Raw genomic sequence first — 19,478 nt, 5'->3', positions numbered from 1 at the left:
ATACAGATGCTTCTGCAAATATGTCCAAGCATAAAACCCTGCACAGATTGTGGAGTCATTTCAGGGGTCAATGCTGAACCATCTGCAAAATAAACATTAAGAAGTTGTTTACAGTCAAGAAGTGATATACCCTTATATGTCTTTGCATTCTAGCAGCCTCCAATTTACTATTAATTTTCTAAGAGAAACCCATTTTTGGAAATGGGATGTCTGAAAGCCTAGCTTCTCTGGACCTAACAGGGTGCTGTGAAGTTTAGTCTTTTTGCCATAATTGAACTGTACAGTGTCTTTTGAAATAACCCATGTATGAGATGTTCTTTGTGCTCGTAGAGGCCTCATAGGAACATGCTAGAAGGAATAAAGGAGGATAACCACAAGCTCTGGTTGATGCTAGTATAATTTCTTCATGATTAAATTATTAGTAGACTTATATATTACATGTCAAAGCAATTGGCTCTTTCTAAATGACATGCAGTTGCTGTTTAGTATTTACAATGATGTGAAATCAATAGGCTATATTGTTATTTGTTAAGGTTCTTTGGGGAAACATTTGAAGCTAAGTCCCCAGTTGTGAAGAATTTGTGTTCTTTATAGACTGTAATGTACAACACGGGAATTCCTTGACGGATATCTTCCAATGAGTGGAAAACATGTTTCTCGTACGGGCTAATATACTCATTCTGATGAAATGTTGGTCTGTGTCTGTTAATTCAATTTCTGATTATTTGCAAAAGAAATTGGAAAGTCTTCAGCAGGATAAAAACACTTTGAGTTCTAAAACATGAATGCAAATGTACTTTACACTCATTCGAACTCACTCTGTGAGATAATATCCTATACTTCGAATCTTAATACTATTGCAATTTGTTTGCTGGCTTGTCTTTTCATTCCAGATTTATATTTCTATTTCTTGAACATTTTTAAGAGAAGATATGCATGTTTCCTCTGCACATAATGAACTGTCAGTGTCTGACATTTTCTGCTAATCCAGATCGTAAATACTACGAAGGGTTTAATCACATTGGAACTTTTTGGTAAAAGTTCTGCGCATACCGTTGAAAAGTTTGTGGAGTGGAGGTGAGTTATATTTCACAATCATGACTAGATAGGCAGATTTCACATACAAAATTTCTATAGAAAAATATTTACTGTTTGATCTTGGGATTATACTTTATAATGAAATATTTAATATTTTTATTTTTACATAATTTTTATTGGTCTGCAGTTTTTCCTAGCTAGATTATCAGGTCTCTTTGCTGACCTCTTGCAATGCATGCTGTGATGATGTTAATGGTTTGAAATCTAAATTCATTGAACTTTCAAAGCATGATAAATCAAGTTCATCTACATGTGGATGCATAGGGAAATTTTTTTCCATTAACAATTTTTTGTGAATTGCATTAATTATTTCCCTAGTTGAAAGTGTCCTTTCTCAGCTTCATGTCAGGAAAGATAGTGTAAGCATCAGGCTTTATTACATGAGTTTTCAAGGTTAAATGTGTTTGAAGTTTCAAATGGGAAATATTTTCAGTTGTATGAAGATTTCTCTATGTTTCTGTTAAACATTCCTGTGAACCTAGCACCCAGCACTTTATTAACCTAGCATATTACAGATCTACTAAATAAAGGCATGCCTAAGTTCTTAACACCATTAGTGAAAGAAAAATTACACAACCAATTTCAATCACTAGCAACACAAGCAGATTCTATGCAATAAGTGGTTCTTCATTAATAACTTAGAATCTACTTGGGCTCACGTCTTGGGATAATGGTCCAACCGAAGAAAAAACACTTACAACATACCTTGGATCTGATCCAGTAGATCAAGCCCTAGACCTTTCCTTAATCTCCTTGGCTGACATGGATCTCCTATGCTGCACCCTTGTATCTTCCTCGAACCTGGCACACTTGAGTATCACACTTCTCACTTGAGATAATCCCTCTATCAATGGCTAGTGCCGTTGAATGGTATATCTTTCTCCTGTCCTCAACCTTTCTTTTATAACTTTACATTGAGCTAAATCCCTAACCCTAATCTTCAAAGTGATTGACGACCAAGATTACTTCTTGCCTCACTTGAGATTAAAACATAATCAATAAAATAAATCACTTTACTTTTCCCAAGTTTCTTAAGCTCTATTAGCCAACATAATTAGTTGTGTGATTTTTGTAAGTTAGACTTAAGCTAAGTTACAATAGCAACTTGCTCACACTTAAGCAAGTGTCTTCCTCCATGCCTAGACGCTTAGGATTGTGCAGAAGTACCTGCCCGAGCTACAAACATGAACACTCCCTCTTAGCAAGGGAGGTACTTTTGCCCCTTGGAACGGCCTGGCTGCCACCTGGTTAGGAAGTATCCTCGAACACCTGTTTCCTTTGGCTTTGTTCCTAGAAGCTTTTTGCTCTTGAACATCGCTCTTCACCATGGCTTTTCCTCAAACCCTCTGGTTTGCTGTCATAGCCCTTGTTCTAAGTCCTCTTAGCGCTGTTGCTGGTTTATAGATTTGCTATGATCTCCTTTGTGGATCTGTCTCAATCCTTTGTGACACCCACAAAATAATCCGTTGCCAATCCCCTGATTGGTATGGTCTCTCCTCTCTCCTTTTGAGGGTTGAACTCCACCAATCCTATTGGCAACACTCGTGCACTATGCACAACCTCTGTGGGCCGGCCTTGCTAGTTGCTACCAACTTTGTTGGCCAATACTAGTTGGTGCCTGTCGTAGCAAATCTTCTGGCTTGCGACTTTGCATCATGTTTATTAATTTTACCTGCGATCCATTTCTAGCTACTACACAACTACTTGACCATGACCTCTGTGGCACACTACTCGCGACACAATCCTTTGCAGCCTGGTTATTGCACCCATGAACCTGGGCAACTCCCTTGCAGTAGTTGAATTACTATCGGTGGCTTGATCCTTCACACCTTGTTTGCTGTGTCAACTTGCGCCTTTGCTGACTTCGACTTCTCGAACTCCTTGACCTGACTTTGTTGGCTTCGACTAGCGCCGACCTTGACAAACCTTTGCACAATTGCCACCTTGTTTGTCGGCGACTCAACCTTCTCTCGTTGTTGCTAACCACTTCAACATGACCTTGTTGTGTCTGTACAAGCCGATTGGTCCTCTCCTTTACGCTCGGTCCATCTCCCTTGCAGCCTGTCGACCTAGTTGATTCAATGGGGCTTGGTGCTTGCATCTTCCCATACCCACTGTGAATGCCTTTGACCATTATATCTGCCTTGTATTCAAGCTCTATCAGAGGTTGACCTATCTTGACTCCTCAACGAAGGAAAATCTTTGCACTACTACCTTGATCGCCGTAGTTGTTGGAAATAATACTGAGAGGGGGGGGGTGAATCAGTATTATCAGATCAGATAAAACTTTTCAATTTCATACTCAGAAACATATACGCGACTTCAGTTAAGTGAACCCGCGTGTACACGCGACTGTGTCTAAAGCAACTAGCGTATATGCAGAGATCTTATGATTCAGTTAATCTTATCTTCAGTAAATGCATCAGGATATTATTAAGCATATTAACAGTAAACAGGTGCAGTATAACAGAATAGATCATCACACAAAAGCCACACACATGAACACCATGATATAAGGTGGAAACCCAATGTGGGTGAAAACCACCTGCTGCAATTTGTCTCTTTCTTCTTTAATGAGAAACTTCTTTTACAATGTACTGGTGCAGTCCTTTACCAGCACGCAGGCTACATCCTGTAGAGGGCTACAACCCTCTCTCGTTTTCCAACTACTTTTGGAAGGGAGCTACAACCCCCTCAGCTCTTGTACTAGCTGATCCATTTACTAGTACGTAGGTGCTGACCCTACAACCTTCAGGGACCACGTTTCATACATTTTCATACTGGATCCAAGAGTACAAATCAAACATTACCGCAATACAATCATCAACTTATACTTGCATCATAATTCATTAAACAAGCCAATACCGAATCACTGAAACCCTGTCATCAAGAACACAGAACCCAAACCAGAATCTAGAACTCTGCAACAACCACCAGAATCAGCAGCAACCTGAAATATCAACACTTATCATGCATACGCTACTTCACTGTACCAAAACCGCGTGTATACGCGCTTTCTCCAAAGGCAACCCGCGTGCAGATCTAGAAATGATTACTTCTGCCTTTGCCGTCAGATCCGACCCTTGCCAAGCGTCCCGAACAGATAACCAGCAATACCAGATCCTCTCACTGCGTCAGACACCCACACCTTATCTTTGCCTAGTGATCTTCTCCTTATATAGCCTTAGGCCTTGTTCAATACCAAGAGCCAAAACCATAGAAACACAATACCATCAACTTCAAAACTAGGGATCGACACGCCCGTCGAGACACAATGGTCCGAAACCATAGGCACAACTTCCAAGGACTAACCGCCATGGACCAAAGGTACTTTTCCACATACACGCGCTTTTTCTGAAGCCAACCTGCGTGTACACGCGACTTGGTCTTAACAAACCTGCGTGTATGAACTTCCTTGGCAAGCTGTACTAGGATCTGTCTTCTGATTAAGTTGCCATCTCCTGTACCAACTTCTGAGCATCTGTACCAACCTCTGAGTGAGTTGCCATCAAGGACAACACTTGAATCATAATGCCAACAATCTCCCCCTTTGGACTTGATGGCAACTACCACACCAAGTCACTCTCCCCCTTTGACATCAAGGGCAAAGGGTGGACCAAGATATTCTCTTCTTTGGTATACCCTCTGCTGTCCATACTGCTGTCCATACTCCCCCTGAGTACATGCTGAAATCTCCAAATGTGCTCCCCCTTTGTGTATGCCAAAGTGTACCAATCTATCCATCCTGCTCTTGCTGAATTGTGCTGTTCATGCTCCCCTTGACTGTAGGCAAGATCTGCAAAAGATGTTCTTCAAGAAGAACAAAGACTTATACATCATAGAAGACCTTCCTATCACCAAAAGACTCAACATACATTCATCACCCAACCTAGTGGGGATATACCAATATTGACTCATCCACCTAACCATGTGAAGATACATGATAATACATGAACATTTCATCATTCATCCCAGGCATAGTGGGGAAACCAACATAGGCCGTTACATGACCTTGACATCATAAAAGAGATACATGACATAGTGATGAAATATCTAGACCAAGACTTATGAAAGCCACCAACAGCATCATGATCTGTACCATAAGCATCAGCCTGCAATACCATTCCTAAACAGTAAGATGTATCATTTAGCTTCATAGACTTTATCAACACCTTCTAACCATAATGCCAACAATGCATTATTTGAAGAATATTCTCCCCCTGAGTGTAAGCCAACCATGTCTGAACCATTTCCTGAGTCTGTTCTGCTCCCCCTGAGCCTGAGCCAACCATGACTGAACCTGGGTCTGTTCTGCTGCCCTTTCTCCATATACGCGACTTTGCAGCCTGTAACTCGCGTATATACGCGACTTGTCTTCATTATATAAGCGTATGCAGGATGGAATACTGAATTTCATCACTTTCAGATTCCCCTGTGTCTGTTATGTCAGCTGACTGAGTTATCCCACACCTTTCTGTCTCTGTCTTCTTCAATTTCTGCAACTGTGATGATGTATGGTCTTCTTGTCTTGAATTTTGAAATCTGCTCCTGCATTCCCTTGCTTTATGCCCATAGTTGTTGCATGTATAGCACCTTATATTTTTCATGTTCCTTCTATCACAATCAATTGCTTTGTGTCCATATGCATTGCAGGCAAAGCAATACCCTCTGAAGTACCTGGGATGCGATGATCTTTCTTGAACCATTCTACTTCTGCATCTGGCTGCAACATGTCCAAGATTATGACATACATAACATTCAACATTATTCAGCGGAGGAAATAATCGTCTATCACGTCCATAGTTAGGAGTAAAGGATCTTCCTTGAGGAATTTCTTTCCTTGGTTGTTCCTTGAGTATTTCAGATTTCTCATTAGAGTTTCTTGTCTCACCTTGTGAACTAGATTCACCTTCAACATATTCATGAAAACCAAGACCAGTCTTGATAGCAGGAGATCTTTGACTATTAAGAATATCATCCAAGACTTTAGAACTATCTTGAAATCGTAAAAGCTTATCCTTTTCTTCTAGTTTACCTTTCAAGATATTTACCTCAACTTGATGTTGTTCTTCCTTTTTCAGATACTGCTTCCTTAGGTCTTCTTCAACTTTTCTCCCTTCTTCCACTTGTCGCTTTAGTTTGATCACTTCATGTTCTTGATCTTCAAGATCTTCTTTTAGAGAGAGGATCTTTGATTCAAGTCTCTGAATAGTTGTGCTCTGATCTTTTGCTATATCCTGCAATTTCTCCCTTACCCTGGTTTCTGTCTCCAATAGTTCTTTTAGTTTGGCAACTTCTTCAGTTTCTGCATTCTTCTCTTCATGTGCCATGAGACTTTTAATATCCTCGCTATTATTGGATGAAGCATTCTTCTTCTTATGTGCCATGAGACTTCTAATATCCTCACTATCATTTAATGAACTTTTAATATGGGTATAATAGCTTCTACCATCTTCTTCATATATCTTTTCTTTGTTATGAGGACATCTAGCAGCATAGTGACCAACTCTACCACATAGAAAACATTTGAAAGGTAGCTTATCTTTGAACCGTCCAGATCCCCGTTCAAGATTCTTGACAAAATTTACCTCATCTTCTTCCTCTGACACTTCGAATGCGGCCTCTGGTGGTACCTCTTGTCGCATTTCAAAAGCAGTTAAGATCCCGTGAAGCTGTGACATGGTAATTTTCCGCACATTCTCCTTTTCTTCTATGGCAGATACTTTAGAATCAAATTTAGTAGACAGAGATCTCAAAACCTTTTGAACTAAGACAACTTCCTCAAATTCTTCACCCAGATCCCTCATACAATTCACAATCTCATCCATACGCAGGAAATAATTAGCTACGCTTTCATTACTTCGCATCTTAAGAGTTTCATACCGGATTCTGAGAGTTTGAAGCTTTGCTATTTTTACCTGATCATCTCCTTCGTAGCTTGTAACGATTTTGTCCCATATTTCCTTAGCTGATTTGAGATGCATGATCTTCATAAATTCTGATTGAGTCAAAGTACTCAATAGGACAGTAACTACTTTGGCATTGAGCTCATATTGCTTTTTCTCTGCTGGATCTGTAGGAGTTGCTGATGGGAATTTGTATCCTCCTTCTACGATTCCCCAAACTTCTGCTCCAAGCGACTGTAGATATGCAGTGGTTCTTATCTTCCAGTGAGTAAAATTGTTCCCGTCAAAGACTGGTGGCCTGATGTGTGCCTCTCTTTCTGGATTAGCCATTTGATGGATCTTTTCCTTCAAGCGATCAAGCTTTCTCTGAAGGACCTGCTCTGATACCAATTGTTGGAAATAATACTGAGAGGGGGGGGGTGAATCAGTATTATCAGATCAGATAAAACTTTTCAATTTCATACTCAGAAACATATACGCGACTTCAGTTAAGTGAACCCGCGTGTACACGCGACTGTGTCTAAAGCAACTAGCGTATATGCAGAGATCTTATGATTCAGTTAATCTTATCTTCAGTAAATGCATCAGGATATTATTAAGCATATTAACAGTAAACAGGTGCAGTATAACAGAATAGATCATCACACAAAAGCCACACACATGAACACCATGATATAAGGTGGAAACCCAATGTGGGTGAAAACCACCTGCTGCAATTTGTCTCTTTCTTCTTTAATGAGAAACTTCTTTTACAATGTACTGGTGCAGTCCTTTACCAGCACGCAGGCTACAACCTGTAGAGGGCTACAACCCTCTCTCGTTTTCCAACTACTTTTGGAAGGGAGCTACAACCCCCTCAGCTCTTGTACTAGCTGATCCATTTACTAGTACGTAGGTGCTGACCCTACAACCTTCAGGGACCACGTTTCATACATTTTCATACTGGATCCAAGAGTACAAATCAAACATTACCGCAATACAATCATCAACTTATACTTGCATCATAATTCATTAAACAAGCCAATACCGAATCACTGAAACCCTGTCATCAAGAACACAGAACCCAAACCAGAATCTAGAATTCTGCAACAACCACCAGAATCAGCAGCAACCTGAAATATCAACACTTATCATGCATACGCTACTTCACTGTACCAAAACCGCGTGTATACGCGCTTTCTCCAAAGGCAACCCGCGTGCAGATCTAGAAATGATTACTTCTGCCTTTGCCGTCAGATCCGACCCTTGCCAAGCGTCCCGAACAGATAACCAGCAATACCAGATCCTCTCACTGCGTCAGACACCCACACCTTATCTTTGCCTAGTGATCTTCTCCTTATATAGCCTTAGGCCTTGTTCAATACCAAGAGCCAAAACCATAGAAACACAATACCATCAACTTCAAAACTAGGGATCGACACGCCCGTCGAGACACAATGGTCCGAAACCATAGGCACAACTTCCAAGGACTAACCGCCATGGACCAAAGGTACTTTTCCACATACACGCGCTTTTTCTGAAGCCAACCTGCGTGTACACGCGACTTGGTCTTAACAAACCTGCGTGTATGAACTTCCTTGGCAAGCTGTACTAGGATCTGTCTTCTGATTAAGTTGCCATCTCCTGTACCAACTTCTGAGCATCTGTACCAACCTCTGAGTGAGTTGCCATCAAGGACAACACTTGAATCATAATGCCAACAGTAGTGGCTAAGTTTTATAACTGTAGGCTATCGACCGCACTTTCTTGACCACTTTTTGTTGGTGCGTTCCCGTAGACTTGTCCACCAGTGCCTTGTACCATATTTGTCCTAGCTTGACCACAAGTCCTTGCTGTGTTGGCGAGTTTCTTCTACGCGTGGGGGCCCTGGTTGGTGACTGGCTTGTTACAACTCTCGACTCCCATGCTCCTCCTCTTGGCAGTTGGGTGCGGCTACCCTGTTGGTTACTTCAGCTGGTGACCTACTCAACCACCAACCCTTGTGTTTTTTTAATTAAACTTTAATCTTTAGCATTTTTCTTTTGTCGTTATTTACTTGGCCTGTAATTGCATCGTACCACTATACATATTTTTTTCTTGTTTTTTTAGCTGCTGTATTGATGACTTTGGTTCTTGGCCCACTATTTTTTTTTTACTTGTATGATCATGATTGATCCTGGCTTCAGTGATCGCTGTATGAAGTTGGCTTCCATGCATGATTCAAAGATTGGTTCTCAGAGTTTATAGTTCTAATACCATGCTAAATTTTCTTGTGAACCTAGGTCACAACACTTTATTAACCTAGTAGATTACATATCTTCTACCTAAAGTCATGTCCAAGTTCTGAACAAAATTAGTGGAAGCAAAATTACACAACCAATCTCAATCACAATTGGCACAAACAAATTTTTTCTAATCAACAATTCTTCCTTAATAACTTTGTACCTATTTGGGCTCTCGTCTTGGCATTATGGTCTAATTGAAGAAAATACACTTATAGCGTATCCTGAATTTGATCCAATAGATTAGATCATTGTTTTGTCCTTGATCTCCTTGGCTGATTTGGATCTCCTATGTTGCCACATTGTACCTTTCTCAGAACTAGGACACTTGATTATCACGCTCCTCACTTGAGAAAATCCCTCTTGCAATGGCTAGTTCTGATGTATGGTGTGTGTTTCTCCTTTGCTTTAATTTTCTTTTATAACTTTACATTGAGTTAAATCCCCAACCCTAATCTCCAAAGTGATTGATGGGCGAGATTAGATCTCGCCTCACTTGAGATCAATCGCTGAGATTAAAACATAATCACTAAGGTAAATTACTTTACTTTTCCTAAGTTTCTTTAGCTCAATTAGCCAATATAATTAATTATGCGCTTTCTCTAAGTTAAAATTAGGCTAAGTTACAAAACAACTTGCTCACACTCGAGCAACTATCCTAAAGAGACTTTGGTCGATTTCTTGCACGCCAAGGCACTTAGGCCTGTGCAAAAATACCTTCCCGAGCTACAAACATCAACAATTGTTTGCTTTTTCAGATTTCAATCGCATGAGAATCCCTTTGCTTCTTTTGTGGGTGACGATGTTGCAATAAGTTGTCGAGACAAATTGGTAGAGGCATATTTGAGATTTTGCAAAAGCTGTGCTATGGTCTAGATCATTGAACTAATGTAGACTAGTGAATGCTTGCTTATTGTGAAGTAAAATTAGTTTGGGGTTTTGTCTTATATATACAAACATTGTTCATGGTTTTTCCAACGGGTAGTTCATATGCTTAGGAGTTTCTAAATCTTGATGGATGCTCCTAATAAGTTGTAGCTTGTTTTAGTGATTACTGATTTTTACTTGGCTCCTGCCTTTAAAACACATTACAAATTCCCAAAAGTTTGCCTAAATATGTCTACATGAATATTCAAATATTACTGTTAACATTGATGCAATTCTAATCAAGCATTTAAGGCAAGTTATGGTGAACTCCAATAATGTTTACATAGCATGTGGTCCTACTTTAAGGACAATGTCATATCAAGCCTCTAATATTGGATCATTCTTCACTAGTCAATGCCATATGATTATATCTCATGAGTCACGACTATAGGACAAGGCCTTGGTTGGTGTTTCTCATATGAGGCCATATCGCATGTTGTAGAAGGACAAGAGTATGCCTTAGTGCCTTGGATTCTCTTGTATGACAATCTGTACATTTTTTCTCGTAGTATAACTTTTTTTTTTTTAGCTAGGTGTCCCATTAGCCTAATGTGGCATGCTTATGTTGTATAGGTTATTCTCTGTTGGAATCTTGTTTAAATCAACAAAAATAAATAGGTTCATTAGTTCGACTTGCTAGCTGCAATGCTACCATGATGTAATTTACACAAATATGCATTAATAACATAGTAATATAATAATATATTAAATAAAACCAAGGGTCATAACGTTTTGACCAATGAATGAGTAGTCATGTTGTGTCACAAGAGTTCTTATAGATCATCATTCATTTTTTTAAAACATAAGAAAGTACTTTTTGTCTTAAAAGAGAGGATGTGGCCTGTTGACCACTAAAGTTGCACTTAATTTTTTTTTTGAAGATTCCCTTGCACAAAGTACATTTCAGAGCATTTCAGAATTTTCAGAACATCCAAAAGTCCAAAAGTCACCAGGATTTTTAGCTCCTTCTCTCTTCTCTCTCTTCATTTTACTCAAATTCCATAGCCATGCGGGGATATTGTATACATGATACTAGCATGATGAATACAGACATGTAACAGGCCTAGGTAGTGTTGAAGGAAATGTAACTAGGTTTGATCTTCATAGATGTACTTTTGCTATTTGTATTTATTCAAGAAAAGAAATATTATTTTATAATATATGTCAATGAGTTTCTTGCTCATTGAAATAGGTCTAACACATGTTAAAGTGCTATAGGTGAGTCAAATAGTCAAAAGAAAATGATGAAGACCTTAAGGGCATGTTTCTATAGGTATACTTATGCTTTAAGAGTCAAAGAAGTCACCTCCAAGCACAGTCAAGTCTCCCCCAAAGCAAAGACACCTCCAAAGAAGCCATCCGAAGAAAAGATAGCAAGTCGGCCTACAAACACCAAGTCGGCTTGCTAGTCGGCCTAAAAGGAGGGACAATCCCCTATATATAGAGGCTGTCCACTCCACTATAACGTCAAGGAATCACCTCTGGAATTAGCAAGCAAGGAAGACTGAAAAATAGTAAAGAAAGTCGAAATAGAAGGAGCCTCTAGTGCAGCGAAGAAGGAGAGACCTAAACCGAAGTTGAAGGGACTGTTTTTAGGGTGAAAAACAGTCACACGTGCGAGAAATAGAGGACAGTCTGCGGTCACTACAGCAGCAAGATAACAGTCATATATATCTCATTGTTTGGGCTAGTAACCTAGGCCTATAAGGCCTCCTACTCAAGCGAAGAAGAAAGGAACCAAAGTATAGGGGAAACCTCCCACACGTGCGAGAAATTAGGGCTGCAGTGCAGCCATATCAAGTCTGCAACTACACCTCAAGAAGAAGCTAATTTGAATTAAGGGAAGGAAGGTATCCTCATTGGTGAATAATCTCACCTAGGACCAAAGATTGAAGTCTCTTCTAGAGCTCACATAAGCAAGGTCCATCACCAGTTGCTGAAAGAAGAAGGAGGACGAAGTGCTAGGGAACGAAGTGGCGAAAGAAGGAAGACTAAGTGCTGGGGAACAACGTGCAGAAAGGAGAAGGGACTTGACTTGTGCTTGGAGGATATTCTAGTCAAGGGTCTAGGCTTTGGCATTGATTAATAAGAAGCTTCAATTAGAGAAACTTACTAAAGGGTTTTCCTCTCAAGAGCAGAGAGGTTTTGGCCCTAGCAGAGAGCCAACATCTTGTGTTCTTGTTCTTATGTTTTGGTAGTAGTTTGATGAAGTACACACACATGAAGAAGATTAAGCTAACAAGAAAAAGACTCCACAAATTGTTATCAAGTAACGAAGAATCACACTACACTTATTTTCCCTAGATTCTTCAATAGGTAGGTTGGGACTTTACTATCAAGTGAGTCTACTCTATGGAGTTTTTTTTCACTTAACTAATTGTTTGTGTTTTCAACATTGAATAACTAGTTGATTTTTTTCTCCCAGATATACATATACCCCCAAAGCTGGAGTGCAACTTGATGGAAGATGCTTGGATGAGTCCTAGTGTCTAGTGTCAACGTATATTACCATGCTAGATCATTTGTAAAATTTCGTGAAATTTGATTAGGTCTATTGGTAATTTTTTACTTGTTAAAAATTTCTCACAGGTCAAGATTTTTAATAAAGTTTTGATGTAAATTGTAATAAGTGATGTCTAGAGAAGTTGTAGGGGGGATAAATACTCAAAATTAGACCTCTACCCCTCAAATTTCTACTAAGACACACTTTGGGGGTCATAAAATGTGTTTCTACCCCTCAAAATCCAATTTTCCTAAGTCTAGGGGGGAATGTGGCAATAAAATAGCCCCAAAAAAAAAAAAAGTGGAGAAAATAATTAATAATTCCACTTGACAATTGAGGTGGAAATGACTTTGAAATTAAACTCAAGTCAAAAGGCAAGTCAAAGGATAAGTTGGAAAGTGACATGGCACACCACATAAGCAATGATTTTTTGCACATGGAGAAATCCATTGTGTGGGCCAGATTTGGGGCTCAATTTTCATATTTGGCAGCTTGATTTCTTTTGGGATATCAATGCATGGGTGGGGTTATGATCAAAGATTATTATGGAGATATGTCTCCACTCCTAACTACCAAACTCTACACTTGTACGCACCTACACAACCCAACTCCACGCAGACTCTAGCACCTACACACAGCTAAACAAAGCATCTACAACAGTGTATACACAGCAGTTTGGAGAGGTGTCATTCCTTTGATTTTTTGGTTGAGAAATTTGTGGGAGATGGTTCCCATCTCACCCACCCTTCTCCACACCTGACAACTAGAAAGAGGGAACTCGAATTTGGCAAATGAGGGAAGAAGAATAATGCTGCCACATATCAGATTCGACTTCTACACTTGGCTGGGAGCTCTACACTTGGAAATTTGACTTGGCTTTGAGATTTTCTCCATTCTCCACTTGTCATTGGGGTTTCACATTGGGATCTTCTTCCATTTTTCTATTTAAATGAGCCTTGGGCTCCTCATTGTATCATTCCTAGACGAGCTATTGGGGTAGCGAAAGCTCTACTGAATTTTTTAAAGTATTTTCATTGATCGATAAAACAATAGTTTGGCTGTTACATTGATGTGGTGTTATTCTTCTCTTTTGAGGTAACCATGTTTCAATCATGTGCTTCATGTTCTTTTGAGGTAACCTTGTTTCATTTTCCAAACTCTTGGATTAATTGGTGTAAGCTATCTTGCATTAGTTTTTGGCCTAGAGGACCACTCTTGATTGAAGAGCACTAGAAGGTTTTTGGTTGAACCTCTAGCCTCTTCTCTCATTGTGTAGTCTAGTCCCTTGTGAAGCTAACAATTTCTTTCAAGTGTGTAGAAAATTTATGTTTGAGCAAAGCTTGAGCGTAAGTCTTCGGTTGGATGAACTCACTCTCAAGGCAAAAGGTGTAAGAACCCACATCAAATCAAGTTTTTCTCAAAGGCTGATCCAACGAATTGAAAGGGAGCCTCCTACCCTAGCTTTCTAACATATTTTATTCTCAAATCAAATTCTATTTGTTACAACTTATGCACTTTCATTGATCGTATCTATCTTTGAGGGCTTGTTGAAGGACTTAGTCCTTCTTGCTTGTGCAAGGGAGTAATGCAAATTCCCCTCTCGTCTTTTGTAAGTTGTACTCTAGTTGTATATTCTCTTATTGTGACTTATATTCATCTCTTGACCTAATTCTCTTATGATTTATGATTGCACAGTCCTAATGGAGGCTAGAAGACGTGGTTTGAGGCATCATTTGAAGAGACTTGTAGATGGAGGATTGAAGGACTAAAGAACTAACCATTTCAGCCTTTTCACCTACAAAAAATCATGCTAAAAACCACTCTTACCCTCTTCCATTGCGTAGGGATTACTCTAGAAGTTTGAGAAGTCGAGCCATCAAGTTTGATCCCCTTGAGGAATGTGAGTTGCCTCATTGAGGCACTTTTGGGTTGTAACTTTGCTATAAAATTGGTGCTTCTCATTCTTAGTATTTTGTATTTGATCTTGAGGAAGAGTAGTTTGCTCTCTTGAGCTTGTTGCAAACTCTCCTCAAGCCTCCAAGTTCCTCATTTCTCTATAAGAGGGCTTCTTGTCTAAATAATAAAAGTAAGTATTTTGTCTTGAGAGTGCTTAGGGATTTCCCCTTGGCATCCCAATCTCCTCATTTAGTAGGAGGTAGCATTGGTGATTGATTTCTTGCCTTGCACTTTCAAGTTCTCTTTTCAGTCGCAAGTAACCTAGATCCATTTCATTTCACTCATTTACTTGCTCAAGTTCCTCACTAATTCACACTTTTATTGGGCTAATTTAGCACTTGCAATTTGCGCTTTACATTTCTCATATACTCATTGCAAATCTGAATTATCTGCAGCTGATTAAATGCTGATAACAATGTTATTTTATTTGCTCATTACATAGCTCTCGTTTGTAGTTCTTTCCATTGACATGCAAAGTCACTTTACATGCTAATGTGGTTTCCATTTTGATATAATTTTCTGTTTTTTTCATCTAGTTTCAACTAGTATTTTTCATCATAAGTTCATTTCATTTTCATGCAAGTATAGTGTAATCATTTGTGGATTGGTATCTCTATGAAGTTATTTTGAGCCATCTTGAAATACTACTTTTACTTGCAATGAACTTTAATCATTTACATCTCACTTACACTTGCAATTTTGCAATCCTTCTAAAATTTACCTCCAAGACATAAGTCTTGGTTGAATACTTTAGGAAATCTTCTTCAATTTTCCCAAATCTAAGTTTGGAGACAAGGTTAAAAAACATGACATGTGAAAATTCTATCATTGCAACAACTGATTTACTTTACCTACTTATTTTCCAATAAGTTATTGATGAAATTCCTTCAATAAACATTAAAATAAATTCTGTTGCAGATATCACACCATAATACAGAAACAAACACATGCACAAGAATCAACAAATTGACACAGATATTTTGGACAACAGTCCCCGGAAAAAAACCAATGTGGGAAAACCGGTGCAGCAAGGGAGGATTTTATTATTCAGCAATTCTTCAGTACAACAAGGTGCCAAACTGGCTTACCCAACAGAGAGAAAAATTCTCCAGCACTTCTCCCAGTCTCAACGTCAGCCTGGCTGACCTCTGCGTAGCTCCTAGACACTCTGCGTCAGCCCTTGCCTCTCTGCGTCAGCACTGGGCCTCTCTGCGTCACCCACGCAGGCCCTCCAGTGATTGTGCAGTCTGCTGCTGCCTCTGTGTTTGCCTGAGAGCCTCTGCGTCTGCCTCTCCAACCTCTGCGTTGGTCTTTTGGTGCTGCTCCCGACTCTCTGTTCCATACTTGTTGCCTCCTGCTGCTCTCCAGACCACTAGTTTGAATTTCTCAGCTAACCCCGCTCCAGAAATCGAACTGACTTGTCTCCCTCAGTGTGTTCTCCAACTGACCCTCAAGCCTCTTCTTATACTTTTCTCGTTGGTCCATCAACAACCAAGATTGAATCTCTAATCAACGAGTAAGATTAGATTAGCTTGATCCATGACTTTTGGACCCATCTAACCCAGATTTATATTAATACCCATTAATATTTTCTTTTTCTTAAGTTTAGACTTAGGAACTCTATTAAAAATATTAATTATTTTAATATCTCCCAAACCGGTTAGAATCTGCCCAAACCATTTCTGGGTCTTGAAGATCTCACGTGCTCTAGCCTCTCCACCAATTTTCATGGCTAGAGCACATCCGATGCTACCCAAATCAACACTCCCTCTTAGCGAGGGTTGTGCTCTAGTAATACTCCTCACTGAGTATCACCCTGATCATCCAGCATCGGTCCCTGTGCTGATACTAGGCCTCCCTGTCCAACATCCTCTATACTGCTGCATCCTGTACTGCTGCACATGGTCCTGCCACTACCACAACTGCATCAGTACGACAGCTCCCTCTGCATTCATGCTATTGCTGGTCCTTTCTTCCAACACTGCATCTGCACTACAACTCCCTCTGCTATGTTGCACCATGCTACTGCTGGCTGCTATCGCACTGCAACATCACCCCCATTTCTGCTACTGAAATGGATTCTTTATCATCCCCATCTTTTCCCTGAAATAATCAAATTTTGTTCTTCCAAGGGCCTTGGTGAGGATGTCTTCCACTTGTCCTCCTGTAGGAGTGTAGCTCAACTATACAACTCCTCGTTGGACACAGTCTCTGACAAAGTGACCAGATATCAATATGCTTTGACCGATCATGAAGCACTCGATTCTCAGAGAGCTTGATGCAACTCTGATTATCGCACATGATTTTGGTCACCTCCATTTTTCTTCGAAATAGGTTCACAAGCTGTTTTTTGAGCCATATGGCCTTACACGAAGCTGTGCTCACTACCATATATTCTACCTCAGATGAGCTCAGAGCCACGGAATTCTGTTTCCTACTACACCACGAGGTCATTCTTGATCCAATGTTGAAACAGTACCCAGAGGTACTTTTCCAATCCATTGAACTTCCTGCCCAATCTGCATCAGTAAATCCACTCAATTTGATATCCTTACTGCTGGTGTACAAGAGTCCATAATCGACTGTTCCCTGTAAATACCTGAGAACATGTTTGGCTGCTACCCAGTGTGCCCTCTTCGGTTCCACCATGAATTGACTGAGGGTGTTGACAGTGTAGCAAATGTCTGGCCTGGTATTGACCAGATACATCAGGTATCCTATGAGTTGCCTGTATAAGGTGCGCTCAACATCCTTGTCTTCTAATGCATCAGTCTTCTTCTGGTTGGTGATCATTGTTGTAGCCATGGGTCTATAGTCCTCCATCTTGAATCTCTTCATGATTTTTGTAGCATATCTCCCTTGCCCAAGGAAGATCTCTCCCTTTTGCTGCCAAACTTCCAACCCTAGGCAATAATGCATTTGTCCCAAATCCTTCATATAGACTTTTGTGGCTAGATTCTTCATTTAGTCCCTGATGAGCCTGGATGATCTTATCAGAAAGAGATCATCCACACACAATATTAAGATTAGCGACTCATTCTCTACAACCAGATAGTAGAGATTTGGATCTGTGTCGCTCTTGACAAATCCCATCTTCTGCAAGTAGCCATCGATTCGACCATATGATGCTTTAGGTGCTTGTTTCAGCCCATACAAGGCTTTCTTCAACCTGCATACATGAGACTTCTTCTCTTAAAGCCCTCTGGTTGTTCAATGTATACCTCTTCTTCTATCACCCTGTTCAGAAATGCCGTTTTGACATCCATCTGATGAATCTCCCACCCCATCTGTGCTGCAAGAGATATCACGGTTCTAATAGATATATACCTGGCTACCGGGGTGAAGGTTTCTTCGTAGTCAATTCCTTCCTTCTAAGCATACTCCTTAGTGTTGAAGTTTCTAAGTTTACTTAGTTAGAAACCATCCATGCACTTTATCTGATTTATTCCTACCTACTTGTTATTTTCCTTAACAAGTTGTTGAAATTTGGTACCGGAGGACAGGTGGTTCCCTTAGGCTTTGATCTTTGGCCTAAGGAAAAGTGTCCAAAAGAATTTAATTTTTCTCCTAAAGTAACTTTATAATTTTTATAAAGTTAAATCTAATTTAAAAGTGACTTTAAGTGATAAAGTTACTAAGTCTAATTTTAAAGTGATTTTTATAAAGTCAATGAAAAATTAGAAAGGAAAAGTGACTTTGGAAATAAATGACTAAGTGGGCCTTTATTAAAGTGGGGTGAATTAAAAAATAGAAAGTGAGATTTAAATGAGCATTTAATCTCAGCCATTGATCTAAATCTATTTCAGCCATTGGATTTAGGGATCACCCAAAAGTCACTTAGGGTTGGGTTAAGGGAGGAAAAGGAGGAAAAGATCATTCATTCTTTCATGAGCAGATTGAGAGAAGGAGAGCAAGAGAGCAAGGGAGAGTTCTGGACAGCTGAAAGCGGTGTAACAGCAAAGCTGAAAGCGGTGTAACAGCAAAGCTGAACGCGGAGTAACAGCAAAGCTGAAAGCGGTGTAACAGCAAAGCTGAAAGCGGTGTAACAGCAAAGCTGAACGCGGAGTAACAGCAAAGCTGAAAGCGGTGTAACAGCAAAGCTGAAAGCGGAGTAACAACAAAGCTGAACGCGGAGTAACAGCAACAGCCGCGGTGTAACAGCAACAGCCGCGGTGTAACAGCAACAGCAGCGGTGTAACAGCAACAGCCGCGGTGTAACAGCAACGGTGTTTCAGCAAGGCTGAGATAAGTTGTAAAAGTCTGTTTGTTGATTTTTGTTTGCTGAACATTTCTCCTACTGTAAAAAGGCATTTTCCAGAAATAAAGAAGAGCTCTCAAACTGGTTTTCCCCAAGAGTTGTAGGGGGTTTTTCCAGGGTCAAGTTGACCAAAAATCTCGGTGTTTAAATGTGTTTTAATGGCTGTTTATTACTGCTGATTTTTATTTCTGCAATTTCCAGCATTCTGTAAAATTTCCAGAATTTGTGTCTTCAGCAATATTTATTTTTTCCAGCTTGTTGAATGTATGGTTATGGGAAAGGGCATTTAACTATATGGGAGAAATAAGGAGAAACTGAAAACCGGGGTGGGAAATGAGAAATTTCTACATGGTATCAGAGCTTGAGTGCTAAAGGGCAGTATGTGACAGCAAAAGGAAAAATTACAGTCGCTGATTTTTTCACTCAGAAAATTCCAGCAAGCTGATTTTTCATAGACAACAGTTTTATCTTTACCACAACAGTGCTATTTTTCAGTTTTAGGACAGCAAGATGTCATTGGGATTGAGGGTGGAGGATAGGTTGGATGGGCATACAAATTACAGCGTTTG

At 39.8% G+C, this 19,478-nt stretch overlaps 1 protein-coding gene across 5 annotated transcripts in view; it reads left to right on the top strand.

Moving 5' to 3' along the window:
* The window catches only part of LOC149169665 (peptidyl-prolyl cis-trans isomerase CYP21-4-like), a 262,297-nt gene that overhangs the window by 155,494 nt on the left and 87,325 nt on the right, over nucleotides 1-19,478 (top strand). For all 5 annotated transcript variants that reach the window (XR_016259803.1, XM_089428766.1, XM_089428763.1 and 2 more), the window contains one exon: nucleotides 992-1,077. Coding sequence is in view for 4 of the 5 variants with exons in the window: in XM_089428766.1 (XP_089284892.1) it covers nucleotides 992-1,077 (86 nt within the window). In the remaining variant the exon portion in view is untranslated. The remainder of the gene's footprint in view (nucleotides 1-991; nucleotides 1,078-19,478) is intronic.

This window comes from Pinus tabuliformis, chromosome 4_2 (assembly GCF_031772625.1).
Source record: "Pinus tabuliformis cultivar Carrire ecotype Pingquan chromosome 4_2, CPIR1, whole genome shotgun sequence".
NCBI lineage: Eukaryota > Viridiplantae > Streptophyta > Pinopsida > Pinales > Pinaceae > Pinus > Pinus tabuliformis.
This window is presented reverse-complemented; position numbering and strand designations above follow the sequence as displayed.